The sequence below is a fragment of the Microcaecilia unicolor genome, chromosome 3 (assembly GCF_901765095.1).
Source record: "Microcaecilia unicolor chromosome 3, aMicUni1.1, whole genome shotgun sequence".
Classification (NCBI taxonomy): domain Eukaryota; kingdom Metazoa; phylum Chordata; class Amphibia; order Gymnophiona; family Siphonopidae; genus Microcaecilia; species Microcaecilia unicolor.
The window spans coordinates 153914287-153927449 of record NC_044033.1 but is presented as its reverse complement, the minus strand read 5'-3'; the positions used below and the strand labels follow the sequence as shown (position 1 = coordinate 153927449).

General features: G+C 41.1%; 1 protein-coding gene across 4 annotated transcripts in view; it reads left to right on the top strand.

Annotated features, from left to right (window-relative positions):
* Positions 1–13163, top strand: part of LTBP1 (latent transforming growth factor beta binding protein 1) — a 565328-nt gene that overhangs the window by 485165 nt on the left and 67000 nt on the right. For all 4 annotated transcript variants that reach the window (XM_030196510.1, XM_030196508.1, XM_030196509.1 and 1 more), the window contains 3 exons: positions 3512–3637; positions 7312–7458; positions 12028–12192. In XM_030196510.1, the coding sequence (XP_030052370.1) occupies positions 3512–3637; positions 7312–7458; positions 12028–12192 (438 nt within the window). The remainder of the gene's footprint in view (positions 1–3511; positions 3638–7311; positions 7459–12027; positions 12193–13163) is intronic.

The following is a 13163-nucleotide window of genomic DNA, read 5'->3' as shown; positions in this document are numbered from 1 at the left end:
ATCAATTAATCTCTTATATTCAATCTACAAATGTATTACACCCAAGACAAGTGGGTTTTCATAAGCATCATAGTACAAGACATTCTGGCAACATTTTTGAGCGAGACCTAGAGTATTTTAGATAGTGGTCACTATGGTTGCTTTAGATCTTGCTTCAGCATTTGATCTAGTAGATCATCAATTATTGATCGCAAGATTAAGTTCTTTTGGGTTCAAAGGTAATCAATAGAAATAAAACAAAATAAAACAAAACATGGAAAAAATAAGATGATACCTTTTTTATTGGACATAACTTATTACATTTCTTGATTAGCTTTCGAAGGTTGCCCTTCTTCGTCAGATCGGAAATAAGCAAATGTTGGTAGATGACAGTATATATAAGTGAAACATCAAAGCATTCCAGTGACAGCCTAACAGGATGGGGGTGGATAGGTGAGAGACAGGAAGAGGGACAGGTGAGATATGTATGGAGACAGGAGGGTGACAAAGCAGTACGATTTTCAAAGCAGTACAATTTTATGGTTTATAATGGGCTAGAAAACCCAGATCTTTGTTAAGTCCTGTCTGGTGGGGTGTCAAAATATTTAATCATTCTGACTTCAAAGGTCTTACGTTCCTGTATTGTTTTAAAGTTCCCTTTTCAGATTCTTACCATGAGGTCATTGGTACAGTGTTCTGGTTTTGTACAGTGCTGCCCCACAGGCATGACATCTTTATTAGTACTGGCATTTTTCATATGGGGTCTATGTAAATTAAATCTCTTCTTTAGCATCTGACTGGTTTCTCCAATGTAGCAGCCTTTGTTGCATTTTGTTCAAAGGTCAAATCTTAGATTGGTTTGTATCTTTTTTCAAATTGTTGTTTTAGGGTTAAGAGTGGAGAAAGATTTTCAGAAATGTCAGCTATCATGTGGAGTACCTCAGGGATCTGCCCTGTCACCAATTTTGTTTAACATCTTTATAAGCCCTATTGCCATTTTAATCCAAGAGTCTGGAATTAACATATACATACATACCAATGATATTTTATTAGTGGCGAATATTTCAGCTTCACATCCCAACCCTGGTCCATTGGAATCCTGTCTGAACAAAGTATCTGTCTAGTTGAAAGAACATTATGAGGCTCATTTTCAAATCACATAGACTTACAAAGTTATATAGGCTACTTTGGGGCTCATTTTCAAAACAGAAAGTATCATAAAGCAGCATTTGAACAAATTTCTTCTCAAAATGTCCAAATCAGTGTTTTTGAAACCTATTTTGCAGATGTTTATCAATGCAATTCATTTGCAGTGCATCCAAATCACAAAGGGGCATGTCAGGGGTGGGCTTAGGATGTTCCTAACACTTGGGACATTTTACAGCCATAATGGAACAAAATGAAAACATTTTCGGCTAGACCTGTTTTTAGATAGAATGACTACATGACCACTGGAGCTGTATTTTTGTTTTGTATTGATTGTTTTTTTATTTACTCTTTGTTGTTAATTTATGTTGTAGTTTTGGAATGTCATGTAATATCATGATGTTTTGTTATGATGATTGTGTGTAAAATATTGGAGCTGACTGAAGACATTGGATTAGCGGGATACAAATGTAATTATATAAATAAATGAATGCCAGCATCATGTTGAAGCTGTGGATTTTGCAACCTATTTGTGCAAGATTCATCACTTTGGGGGGGAATTCATCAAGCAACCTTATGGCCTTAATGCTTGTTAAAGGAATGAGGGATCCTTTTACCACCTGCGGTAAAAGGGGGCCTGTGCTTTGGGGGGCATTTCAGGGGGGGAGCACTTAACGCTACCCATTCAGATGGCGGTAAGGGCTCCCATTCTAACCCATCGGTAACCAGACAGCACTACCCGATTACTGCCAGGTAAACACTGGCGCTACAAAAATTAAAATATTTTTGTAGCACCGGAAGTGGGGCATGCTAGGGGTGGGAACTTCCGCCGGGCTACCATTCTGGATTAGTGAGTGGTAAGCGCGCATTAGGCTTACCGCCATTTAGTAAAAGACTCCCTTAGTGCATGCTAAAAGCCCATTCTATACCTGTAGGCTTTTAGCATTTAGCGCACACTAATTCTCTTAATGTGTGGTGCATTAAGGCCCTAACGCTGCTTCATGAATTCCCCCCTTTGTTATGTTAAGTATCAGATTTTACAAGAGTGGATGTTCAATTAAGGAGCAAGCTGCAAAACCCTAATTTTTATTTTTGAGAGGTGGTTGTAAACACAGGAGGGTTAGGGTTACCATTTTTTGTCCCCCCCAAAAGGAGAACATGCCCCGCCCCATCACATACCCCCCCTTCACACCCTCGCTCCGCCCCCTGTCATGTTTTCCTCTCCACCCTGTCAAATACCCCGTCACCCCCCCTCCTCGTCACCCCCCCTCCCTGTCACCCCCCTCCCCTTACCTTACTAGTGCCCTGGTGGTCTAGTGACCTCTTCCGCCTTTAGGGCAGGAAACATCCCTCTCTTTCCTGCCCGGAGCACTGCCCTGCATGCGTCCTTCCTGTTTGTGATCCTCGGCGCCGATTCAAAATGTCCACCGAGAATTGAAGTCTCGCAAGGTCACTTCAACTCTCGGCGGCCATTTTGAATCACCGCCGAGGATCAAGAACAGGAAGGATGCATGCAGGGCAGCGCTCCGAGCAGGAAAGAGGGGGCTCTTTCCTGCCCTGAAGGTGGAAGAGGTCACTAGACCACCAGGGCACTAGTAAGTAAGGGTGAGGGGAGGCTAGCAATCTGCTCGTTCGTTCTATAGGACGGCCCGCCCACCAGCCTGCCCATTTGTCCAGAAATCCGGACAAACGGGCAGATTGGGAAAACCCGTCTGGTTGCCCGGACATACCCTGAAAAAAAGGACATGTCCGAGTAAATCAGGACATAAGGTAACCCTAAGGAGGGTACACACATTTCTCCCTCAATCATTCATGCAAACCCCAGGTCCAAACAGGCACTTAGCTGACATTTATGCCTGCTTCGGCCCAGGTGTGAATGCTGATATCTAGTTCTTTAAAGGATGCATGTACTACTATTGGTAAATCAGAAATATATGCATACTTTTCAGGCCCACCCTAACCATACCATATATATGTGGGGTAAATTGTTCAGTAAAACAGTTGCTTCCTTTCTGCTTGTTTAGAATGTTGGGATAAGTAATCTACAAGCAAAGGAGCAAAAATATGTCAGCTTAAGATGGTCATTTTAGAAGCCTTGCACAATATTTACACATGTAGCTGACCAGGGTGTGTAAATAGCAATTTTAGAAAAACTGCTACATATGCGCGAAGATCCGCAGCACATACAGTTTCCAAGAGGGTGTGTTTTGGATGGGCTGGAAAAGTATGTGTGTATTTCTGATTTTATATATCCCCTAGGATCCCCTGTGTTTAATAGTGTATCTTTGTTACCTACATTTTGTCTTGGTGTCTGCTTATGGCATTATGTATTTACCCATTTCCTTCTGTATGATGTAAGTCTGATACTGAAATGTCTTATTTTCAGATATTGATGAATGTGTGAATAGTACGCAGTGTGGCATTCATGGGTTCTGTGAGAATACAGCTGGCTCCTACCGCTGCCTCTGTCACCAGGGCTTTCAGGACCCCCAGAATGGGCAAGGGTGTATGGGTGAGTTTTACAGCTGCTTCATCACCACAGAGCTTGAGCACTAATGGCTCTTACGGGTCACTTCTCTATGGTGTGAATAGCCTCTCATGGTCTCAAGCTTAAGCCTTTGAAAGTCAAGCTGCTTCTCTTTCTTATCACTTGCTTTCCCACATCACACCATTGTCTTTTTGTCTCCCTTTATTTAGCAGGTATCTGTGTCCTTCCAAGCTGACTACATAATTCTTATTAGGGGATGTGCAAAGCAAAAAATTTTTTGTTTTGTTTAGTTTCCTGTGTTGTTTATGGTATTTCTAATTTTGTTTGATTTATTTATTTCAGGTTTATATTATCAATAGTTCACATTATTTTGCAGTAGTGCACACTATTCAGTGAACACTGTTTCAAAATAGTGCATATTTTTGCTTAAATAGGGACACTCTAGTACTAAATAGGAGAAAAACAAACTCTATTGAAATACTCTAACTCTCTAAAAGGAGTTTGTTGTATATAATTAGTTTGTGAGTGTCCCTTTAATTGTGGGAAAAACCCCACTTATATTATATTACAAACAATTGAAACCTCAAATCTCCAAACAGGAAAAAATACAAAAGTATTTATACTATCCTTGTTATATCAGGAGTAAATTAATATCACTGGTTTCTTGAGAAGGACAAAGAGAAAAAAATCCCAGAAGCAAAAAACTCACAATTAGTGAGAAAAAGCAAATGGGGTGAAAAACTCTCTTACCTTCAAATATTAACCAATAAAGGGGCACTCACCCAAACTAAACCACAACAGACCAATCCCAGCCCTAAACTTGCAAAAAGGCTAACTACGGAAAACCACCCCTATCGGAGGACACGGCAATCTAAACAGTTCATTAGGCAGGCATTGACTTAAAGTTCCTCATGCTGGCTTTTACTGTCAATCAACAAACTATCTCCTCTAAAGTTTGGTACTTAGCTTTAATTAGGCAGATAGTCTCAAGTCCCGAAATCCTGATGGTATCTGATGCTGCTGTAAATTGCTAAGGACTGTGGGCTACAGCAAGCTATGAGTTCCTGTCAGCTGCTGTAAATGCTGAAAGCCGACACTCCTTCTAAGGGGCTCCGGAGCCCTGCAAGTATTTTTTCAAACAAAAAAGAAAAGCGTTAGTCCTTCAATTCTTCCACCAAGCAAAAAGGACATCACCTGGAGTTGAACACCGCTACAATACAAGCTGAATCTGTGTCGTCGAATCTGTAGCTGCTCCACCTTTGTTATGTTTCGACGACACAGATTCAGCTTGTATTGTAGCGGTGTTCAACTCCAGGTGGATCTTTGGAAGCGCCCTTCCTGAAGCAGCCATAAAACTGGCGAAACAAGGCGCTCTTGTTGAAGGGCTGATGTCCTTTTTGCTTGGTGGAAGAATTGAAGGACTAACGCTTTTCTTTTTTGTTTGAAAAAATACTTGCCTAATTAAAGCTAAGTACCAAACTTTAGAGGAGATAGTTTGTTGATTGACAGTAAAAGCCAGCATGAGGAACTTTAAGTCAATGCCTGCCTAATGAACTGTTTAGATTGCCGTGTCCTCCGATAGGGGTGGTTTTCCGTAGTTAGCCTTTTTGCAAGTTTAGGGCTGGGATTGGTCTGTTGTGGTTTAGTTTGGGTGAGTGCCCCTTTATTGGTTAATATTTGAAGGTAAGAGAGTTTTTCACCCCATTTGCTTTTTCTCACTAATTGTGAGTTTTTTGCTTCTGGGATTTTTTTCTCTTTGTCCTTCTCAAGAAACCAGTGATATTAATTTACTCCTGATATAACAAGGATAGTATAAATACTTTTGTATTTTTTCCTGTTTGGAGATTTGAGGTTTCAATTGTTTGTAATATAATATAAGTGGGGTTTTTCCCACAATTAAAGGGACACTCACAAACTAATTATATACAACAAACTCCTTTTAGAGAGTTAGTGCTTAAATAGGGAGCAATTCTGTAACTGGGTGCAAAAGTTAAGCGCCTAGATGTGGCACACTGAGATGAATTTTATAACAACATTTGAGTGCCCAGATTCAGTTATAGGATAGTAGCATAAATACCAGGCATAAATACGTATTCCTAAATGCAGCACTTTAGCACAAAACTTATAGTATAGTATTCTGTAAGTTACACATGTAAGTTGAAGCCACACTTATGCCCTGCCCATGCTCCACCCACATGTATGCCCCTGTCATTTATGCTCCATCCACATGTATGCATCCTTGGCATTTATGTGTAAGCAAGCTGTGCATGTCTGTAATAGAATAGCACTTGACATCAAACTAGCACTTAAATGCAAACGTGCTCATATCACCTATGAGGGGGATAGCATATATTATTGCAGAATAGTGCAGACTGTTGACAGCACAGGGGAAAAAAACAACAAATTTTCTATTTTCCTTGCTATTTCAAATGAATGCACATCCCAAATTTTACTGCTCTTGTTTCCTACTTTTCTTCTTTCTGTTTTGTAGTACATTGATTGAAAGATGAGTATGACAAAATGTAATCTTTTCTCCATTTAACCAGTGAATGTAAAAAGAAGTGAACATAATTGAATTCCCTTCAGTTTGTGCTATAGAATACTGGATTATTTGACAGTTAAGCAGTGTTACTGGATAATATTTGTATTATGTTGTTTTTCCTCTATTACTAACAGCACATTTTCAGTTTTTATTTTACAATCTGTGTTCAGCAGAATGCAATATTTTCCTATTTTGATGACCACAGTAAAATGAGTTTGAAGAAAGTGCTGTTTCTAAAAGAATGTGACTGCTACACGTTTAAAAGTATACATAGGCAGTAGAGGCAGATCAAATTTCAGTTTCATTTTCAGATTTGGCACAGAAACCAGTCTCAAATTCAGGTTCCGTTGGGTGTGGGTGTGGGTCTGGGTCCGGCTCCAGGGGGAGCAGTTTCATTTTCTGCTTCAGTTTCTACCAAAACTGAGCGGCCAATTTTTGTTACAGATTCGGTTTTGGCAGAAACCGAAAATCCTGGTTTCGGTCAGGCTCTAATAGGCAGCAACATTACACAAATTTTAAATGTATTTTAAGCAGGCAAATTGGGCAGAGTTTAAGATTTTAACATTCACTTTGTGAAATTCAAAGTTACTGTGTAAATCTTGGTAAAGCACAAGTGTATATTTATGCGTGTTGTACCGTACACCACCAGGACTTCATTGGACAGAGGGGAGGGTTTCAGCAGTGGCTTTGATGACACAATATTTGTCAGCCACAGCAACATACAACAACACTACATAGGATTTACTAAACTGTTGTACTTGGGAACCACAGTTTGGTAAGTCACTGTGAAATTTTGCACAGTTAATTGCCTTCCCACCCCTTTCAGTTTTGTGTGGAAAATGATTTAAAATTTAGGGTCCCATACTTTCACTTCTATGAAGGGGAGGCAGAAGCAACAAGGACCGTCTTAGGCATATAATTTCCCTTTAAAAGTAACCCATCTGCAAACTATTACAGAGGATTTTTTCAGGCTCTGAAAGTACAGACCCAGCTCATTTCTTAAGTTATACAGCTAATTTCAGTAGCAGTCAAAATTGCAATTGCTCATCAGGGATCTTCTCTGTTTTCAGGCTAACAGTTCATGGGAGAGACAGAATATTAAAGACCTGGCAGTGGTCAGGAGCACACCTAAAATGGCATATACTTTGTGTTGCAGATGTGAATGAATGTGAGGTGCTGAGTGGCATCTGCGGTGATGCCCTATGTGAAAATGTGGAGGGCTCCTTTCTGTGCCTGTGCTCCGATGAAAACCAAGAATATGACACTATGACAGGACAGTGCCGCTTCTCCAACTTGTCTCCAGGTACCCACAAACTGAGACTTTGTTTGCAGTTCTAAGTCATGAGACATTTGTATATTTTCTGATTGCTATTACTCCGACACACGCCCACACACACATTTAGCTGGCACAACAACTGGATTAAGTTAAACACCGGCCGCGGCATTTTACTTATGTATATTCAATGCTACTATAAAACACAATCACTGTAATTCTATATCTGGGCACCAGCATTTCCACACTGCTTGTTTGCATGCATGGGTAAGTGTATACTTTAAAACAAAACAAAAAACTTCTACAGTGATCACATGGAAAGGCGAAAAGGGTAGAAGAAAACAACCAATGGGCTTCCAGGATGGCAATCATCCAAAAGTGACAAGAAAGTAAACCTTTATTCTCCAAAGTTGAACAAAAGAAATGGACAAATCTTGATCCAATGTTAAGATGCGTAAACAAATCTTGAGCCATCATGGGCTGTGTTTCGGCAATAAAGCCTTCCTCAGGGGTCTATGCTGATAAAATAAAGAAAATAAGATAAAGAAAATGCATAAGATATAAAAAGTATAATATGAAATAAACTACATGACAAAGAAAAAGAAAATGACCCCATCCTGTTTACTAAGCCACACTAGTGGCTGCCATGCGCTAATGCCAACACAGCCCATTCAGTTTGAATGGGTTGTGTCGGCATTGCCACGTGGCTTAGTAAACAGGGTGGAAAGAAAATAAGGAAATATCTCAGAAATGACAAGAGGTAAAAGAAAAAAAAACCTAAGAAAAGGAGCCCAGAGGCATCTTGTCACCTGAGCCATCCAAAACCCACCCAAACTACACTGTCCCCCACTGTACCCACTACAGTAGCCCTTATGTGTGAAGGGGTCACCCATATGTGGGTACAGTAGGCTTTTGGGGACTTTGGGAGGGGGTCACAGTTTCCACCACAAGTGTGACCCTGGGTCTCCCACTCCATAATGCACTGCACCGACCATTACACTACTCCAGGGACCTACATGCTACTGTAATAGACCTGACTTTAACATCAGTGACCACTGTGGGAGTATTGGGGAGTCACCCTTGATTCCTTACAGTGGGCATCTGGTCATTTAGGGCACCTTTTTGTGCCTTATTTGTTCTGAGAACAGGTGTAGACCAAAACATCTTAGTTTTAGTCCTGTTCCATTATGGCTGTAAACCGTCCAAGTGTTAGACACACCCTAATCCCGCCATTGGAATGCTCCAACACGCTCCCTTGTGATTTGGACACACTGCAGACAAATTGCATAGATAGGTTTCGAAAATACCAGAGACCTGGTGGAAGGAGGACAATCAATGGGACACTGTGGGGTCATTTTACTAAGCCACAGTAAACAGTGCGGTAGTGTAGGCACGTATATTGGGCGCACGCTGGGCCAGTTTATACTGCGTGTGCAAAAAAGGGCTTTTTTTAATGGGATGGGAAAAGGGCATGTGGTAAAACTGAAACCGGTGTGCATCCAAAACCGGTCTGACCCCTAAACGCCACCCATTGATCTAGTGGTAAGGGCTCACACGCTACATGCGTGGTGACAGGTCAGTGCATGCCAACTGCTGAATACCACCGGAAATGACCCACGTGAGAGGAAATAAATAATCATCTAGGTAAATCTAAAATTACCGCCAGGGTGCGCAGTTGCCTTTTGATAGTTTTGTTTAGGTGCGCGCTGCACACGCATAGCACCTAACATGCCTTTGTAAAAAGGCCCCTGTGTTAGGGTACAAATTATATCGCAATGATAGGGGAAGAGTTGCACTATTCCCCTAATTCTATAAAAGTCACCAAACATTGTTCACACAAATTTGGACATACAGGGGGGAGCGGCGGTGGTGACGACCTCAGGGGTGGGGCGGCAGGGGCGGGGCCTCGGGGGGGGGCGGAGGATGGTGGGGAGGCCGGGGCTGCGGGAAGCTGTTATTTCTATTCAGGGAGGAGCGGCGGCGATCTCGGTGGGGGGGGGGGGGGGTGAAGGACATCCATAAAGGACATCCATAGGCACAGCTCGTCTTTTTTTTTTTTTTATATATAGTGAAGCACGTCCATAAAGGACGTCCCTAACGAGCACTTTTTTCCCCGATTTTTTTTTTGTAACATTTATAGACGTTTTTCAATCCCGCGCAGCCCCAATGACAGGTACAGACCTCTCGTTACAATAGGGTTTCTACACAATTTGCTCATCTGCATTCCGTTTTTGTTAGCTGCTACTGTCGTCGTAAAAAGGCTCAGAGAAGTCTTTAGTGCATGCCAGGGTTTACTACTTGCTCGTTAAAGGCTCGTTAAGTTTAGTGCATCTGGCCCTTATTCTTTGAAATCCCTTCATCTCAGTTGATGAGAAGTATCTGTGTAAAGAAGCCATTTCTAATATGTTATTATTCTGTCTGTATTTTATATTATTTTATTATGTGTTTTGTTCCTCGCCTAGTTACTAGGTGGGTTATAAATGTAATAAATAAAATTCTGGCCCTTTATTTTTTAACCAGTAATTAGGATACTGCAGTTCTTTTAAAGCAGCACTTATCAAACATTCTGTGGGCAATTCTATAACCTAGGCACTAACATTTATGTGCAAATACTTAGGATACTAGCATTCAAAACTTTGTAATTCTATTTACTATGTAAGCTGCATTGAACCTGCTATGTGCGGGGTACAAATGTAATTAATAATATACAGTCTGCATGTATATGACAGCATGCCACCTAAGCGCTATTCTGTAAATACCCGCTTAACTTCCATAGCCTGTATTTGCAAGTCTGGTGCATGGGTGAGGCTCCCACTTACATGCATAACTTACAGAATGCTGTAAGTTACACACACTTCTTTTTCATTTAGGCTCTCATACCAGCGCTATGGCTGACATGAGTGCAAGTGATTAAATGCTAGGTGCTTACATACCAGGTCACGGAACCTAAGAGCCTAGGTTCCTTAATAGAGCAGGCTCCAGCCACGTGTCCCCTAGGTACCTAGATGGAGGCACCAAGTTATAGAATTGCCCTGTCTGTTCTCACAATCCTGTTATAGTGGCTATAGAAAGTGTGACCACCCAGAATTAAACAGGCCGATTTGAGGTCTTTATGCAGGGCCTGCCCAAGTCATGATCCCAAATACAGATTTCATGACCTTATTCGGGGTTGTGACCCATAGTTTGGGAAGCTCTGCCTTAGAGACTGTGTATTCCTTCCTATATTAGGCCTGTAATATGGCTCTGCTAGCCCTCAGTTTTCCTTGCTTTGCTGTCGTCAGCATATTTTTAGTTTCTCCCTGCAGCTGCATGTAAGCAGGAGCGCTTTATCAGTAAATGGAAAGTACAAATCACATGCAAGGAGAACCTCAGGAGGAAATGAGGCTGTGCAGCCCATATATGGCAGGTACAAATGGATATAACTTTGATGGTGATGAGAGACTGAGGACCCTGCAAAGTTCATGATGTTCCAACAGAAATATGTGTTCAGAGAGGAAGGCCATCAGGTGTTTCATACTAGTTTGCTCCATGATTTTGGCACGCTGTGAGCACACTTTACTGATAAGGGATTACAATGGCCACAAAGTGTACATGTGAACACAAGTAGGAGAAGATGATACAATGGAGGAAATTGCCATTTTTGTATATTACTATATTGTGTAATGGAAGGAAACAGGAAAATCCATATATGACCACAAGTTAGTTTAGGAGAAATCACATGATTTAGGAGAAACAAAACTTACAACAGTATATATATGATGGTTAGGAAGGTTTTGCTGAGCAGTTTTGTTATTCAGTCTTTGCGCCTGGCTTTTCTGTGTGACAACCTGCTCCAGAGAGAACAATTATTTTGTATTGGCTTAGTGAGATACCAGTAAAGATTTTTACTGGTTGAGTCTATTCCTAAGTCTGATTGCTCTCTTATTCCAGCCCCTAGGGCTGAAGTGTCCTCTCCTCCTAGGGGGCAAGGGACTGAGGAGGAGTTTACAAGACTGGTTATATACATTTGCTAGAAATAAAATGGAAGTGGCATTAGGGACCAAGATGCAGTTGGAGGGTTAAGTGACTTGTCCAAGATCGTAAGGAGCAGCAATGGGATTTGAACCAGGCTTCCCTGGTTGTTAGCCCAATGCTGTAACCACTAGGGCTATTCCTTCATTCCATCCAGCCATGGCCAGGTAAAATTAACCAGACAATTGTGTCTGGTTTCCTTCATCTGGACAATCAACTTAATCTACTCATACTGATCAGAGTTACTGGGATAGCTTTAGCTGACCAGTGTGGAATATTGGCGTTTGTTTCCAAAATGCAACCATGCCTCAAGAAAGTGCTGTTTTTTTTGGTTGGATACATTTTGTCCATTGAGCTGCATGGGAGGGAGGGCAGAATTTCAGCCATCGGGCTTTGTCAGGCTAGCTCCAAACGTTAGTATAACCCTTCGTATTAAAAATATTGTGAAAACAAAATACATTTGTGTACTTCTGTGCTTTTACCTTCTTTAAGTAAGCATTCTTCTGGGAGTTTTAAAGATAGCAGAGTCTATCTGCTGTGGGATTTCAGTGTTTCAACTTTTGCTCTTTTCTTCTTATGTACATTTAGGACAATCTGACGGTGAAAAGAAAGATTGCTACTACAATCTAAATGATGCCAATTTCTGTGACAATGTGCTGACATCCAACGTGACCAAGGAAGAGTGCTGCTGTACTTTGGGTGCAGGCTGGGGAGACAATTGTGAAATCTTCCCATGCCCTGTCTTTGGATCTGGTAAGGAGAGGAATCTAGTTTTGTGGAGCTCTATCCCATTCTTCATTATGGCTTAAATTTTAGCTCAAAAACATCAGGAACGTAAGCATGGCACCAGCAGTGAAATTAATACGTTTATTCAACACCGTCATCTATGTAGGTAGCAGCACTGAATTCACATATTGTTCAGTGAGCATGCTAGCACTGTCTGTTTAGTTTAGGCCAGCTTGTTATACAGACCTAAACTAGCTTATCTGATTAGTGACTGAATATTTCTGCTAAATGAATAATTGGTAGTGATTCCTCCACTCCTTCCCTAACTCAGCCCATAATTCTAAGGACAATATCTGGCTGATTAGAAATTGAAACAGCACATTATCCATATCATTTTCTAAAGGTTGGGGTGTTAAGTGTACACCACTTGCTGGCGAATGCAAAATTCTCTTTCAGTATCGGCCCACATGTGTCTTGCTATTTGTAGTTTCCACCAACCTAAAAATCAAAACAGATTAATATCTGAAGCTTTGGCTTTTTGCAATTATCTTTTTATTTTTTAACAAACCTTTATTGCAGTAAAAAGCAATAACAATATGCAAAAGATAATAGATACACAGTTGTTTCTCCAGTGTATCTAGCTAATACAGTGTGCTACTAACTGAGTGGTGGTGGCAAGCACTTGGAAAATGCCCCTGGGTCCCAGCCTCGAAAAGGTGGTGTTGAAGCTGGACCAGTGGTATACCATGTATCTTCTGATGGCTTTAGGCCGCTGTCAGGTGGCTTCCTTTGACATGTGATGGCACCTATATAGACACTGGAAAGAAACGGGTGGATTAGGCAATATGGGTGCATTAATGCCCTAGGGTTTGATCTAGTAATACAATAGGGTAATACAATAGTGTTGAGGGGGATGGGGGTAAGGGGGTGGATTTTTGGAGTTTATTGCAATTATTTGAAAATCTTTTTAAATATTCTGAATCCCAGATGCCTGGTTA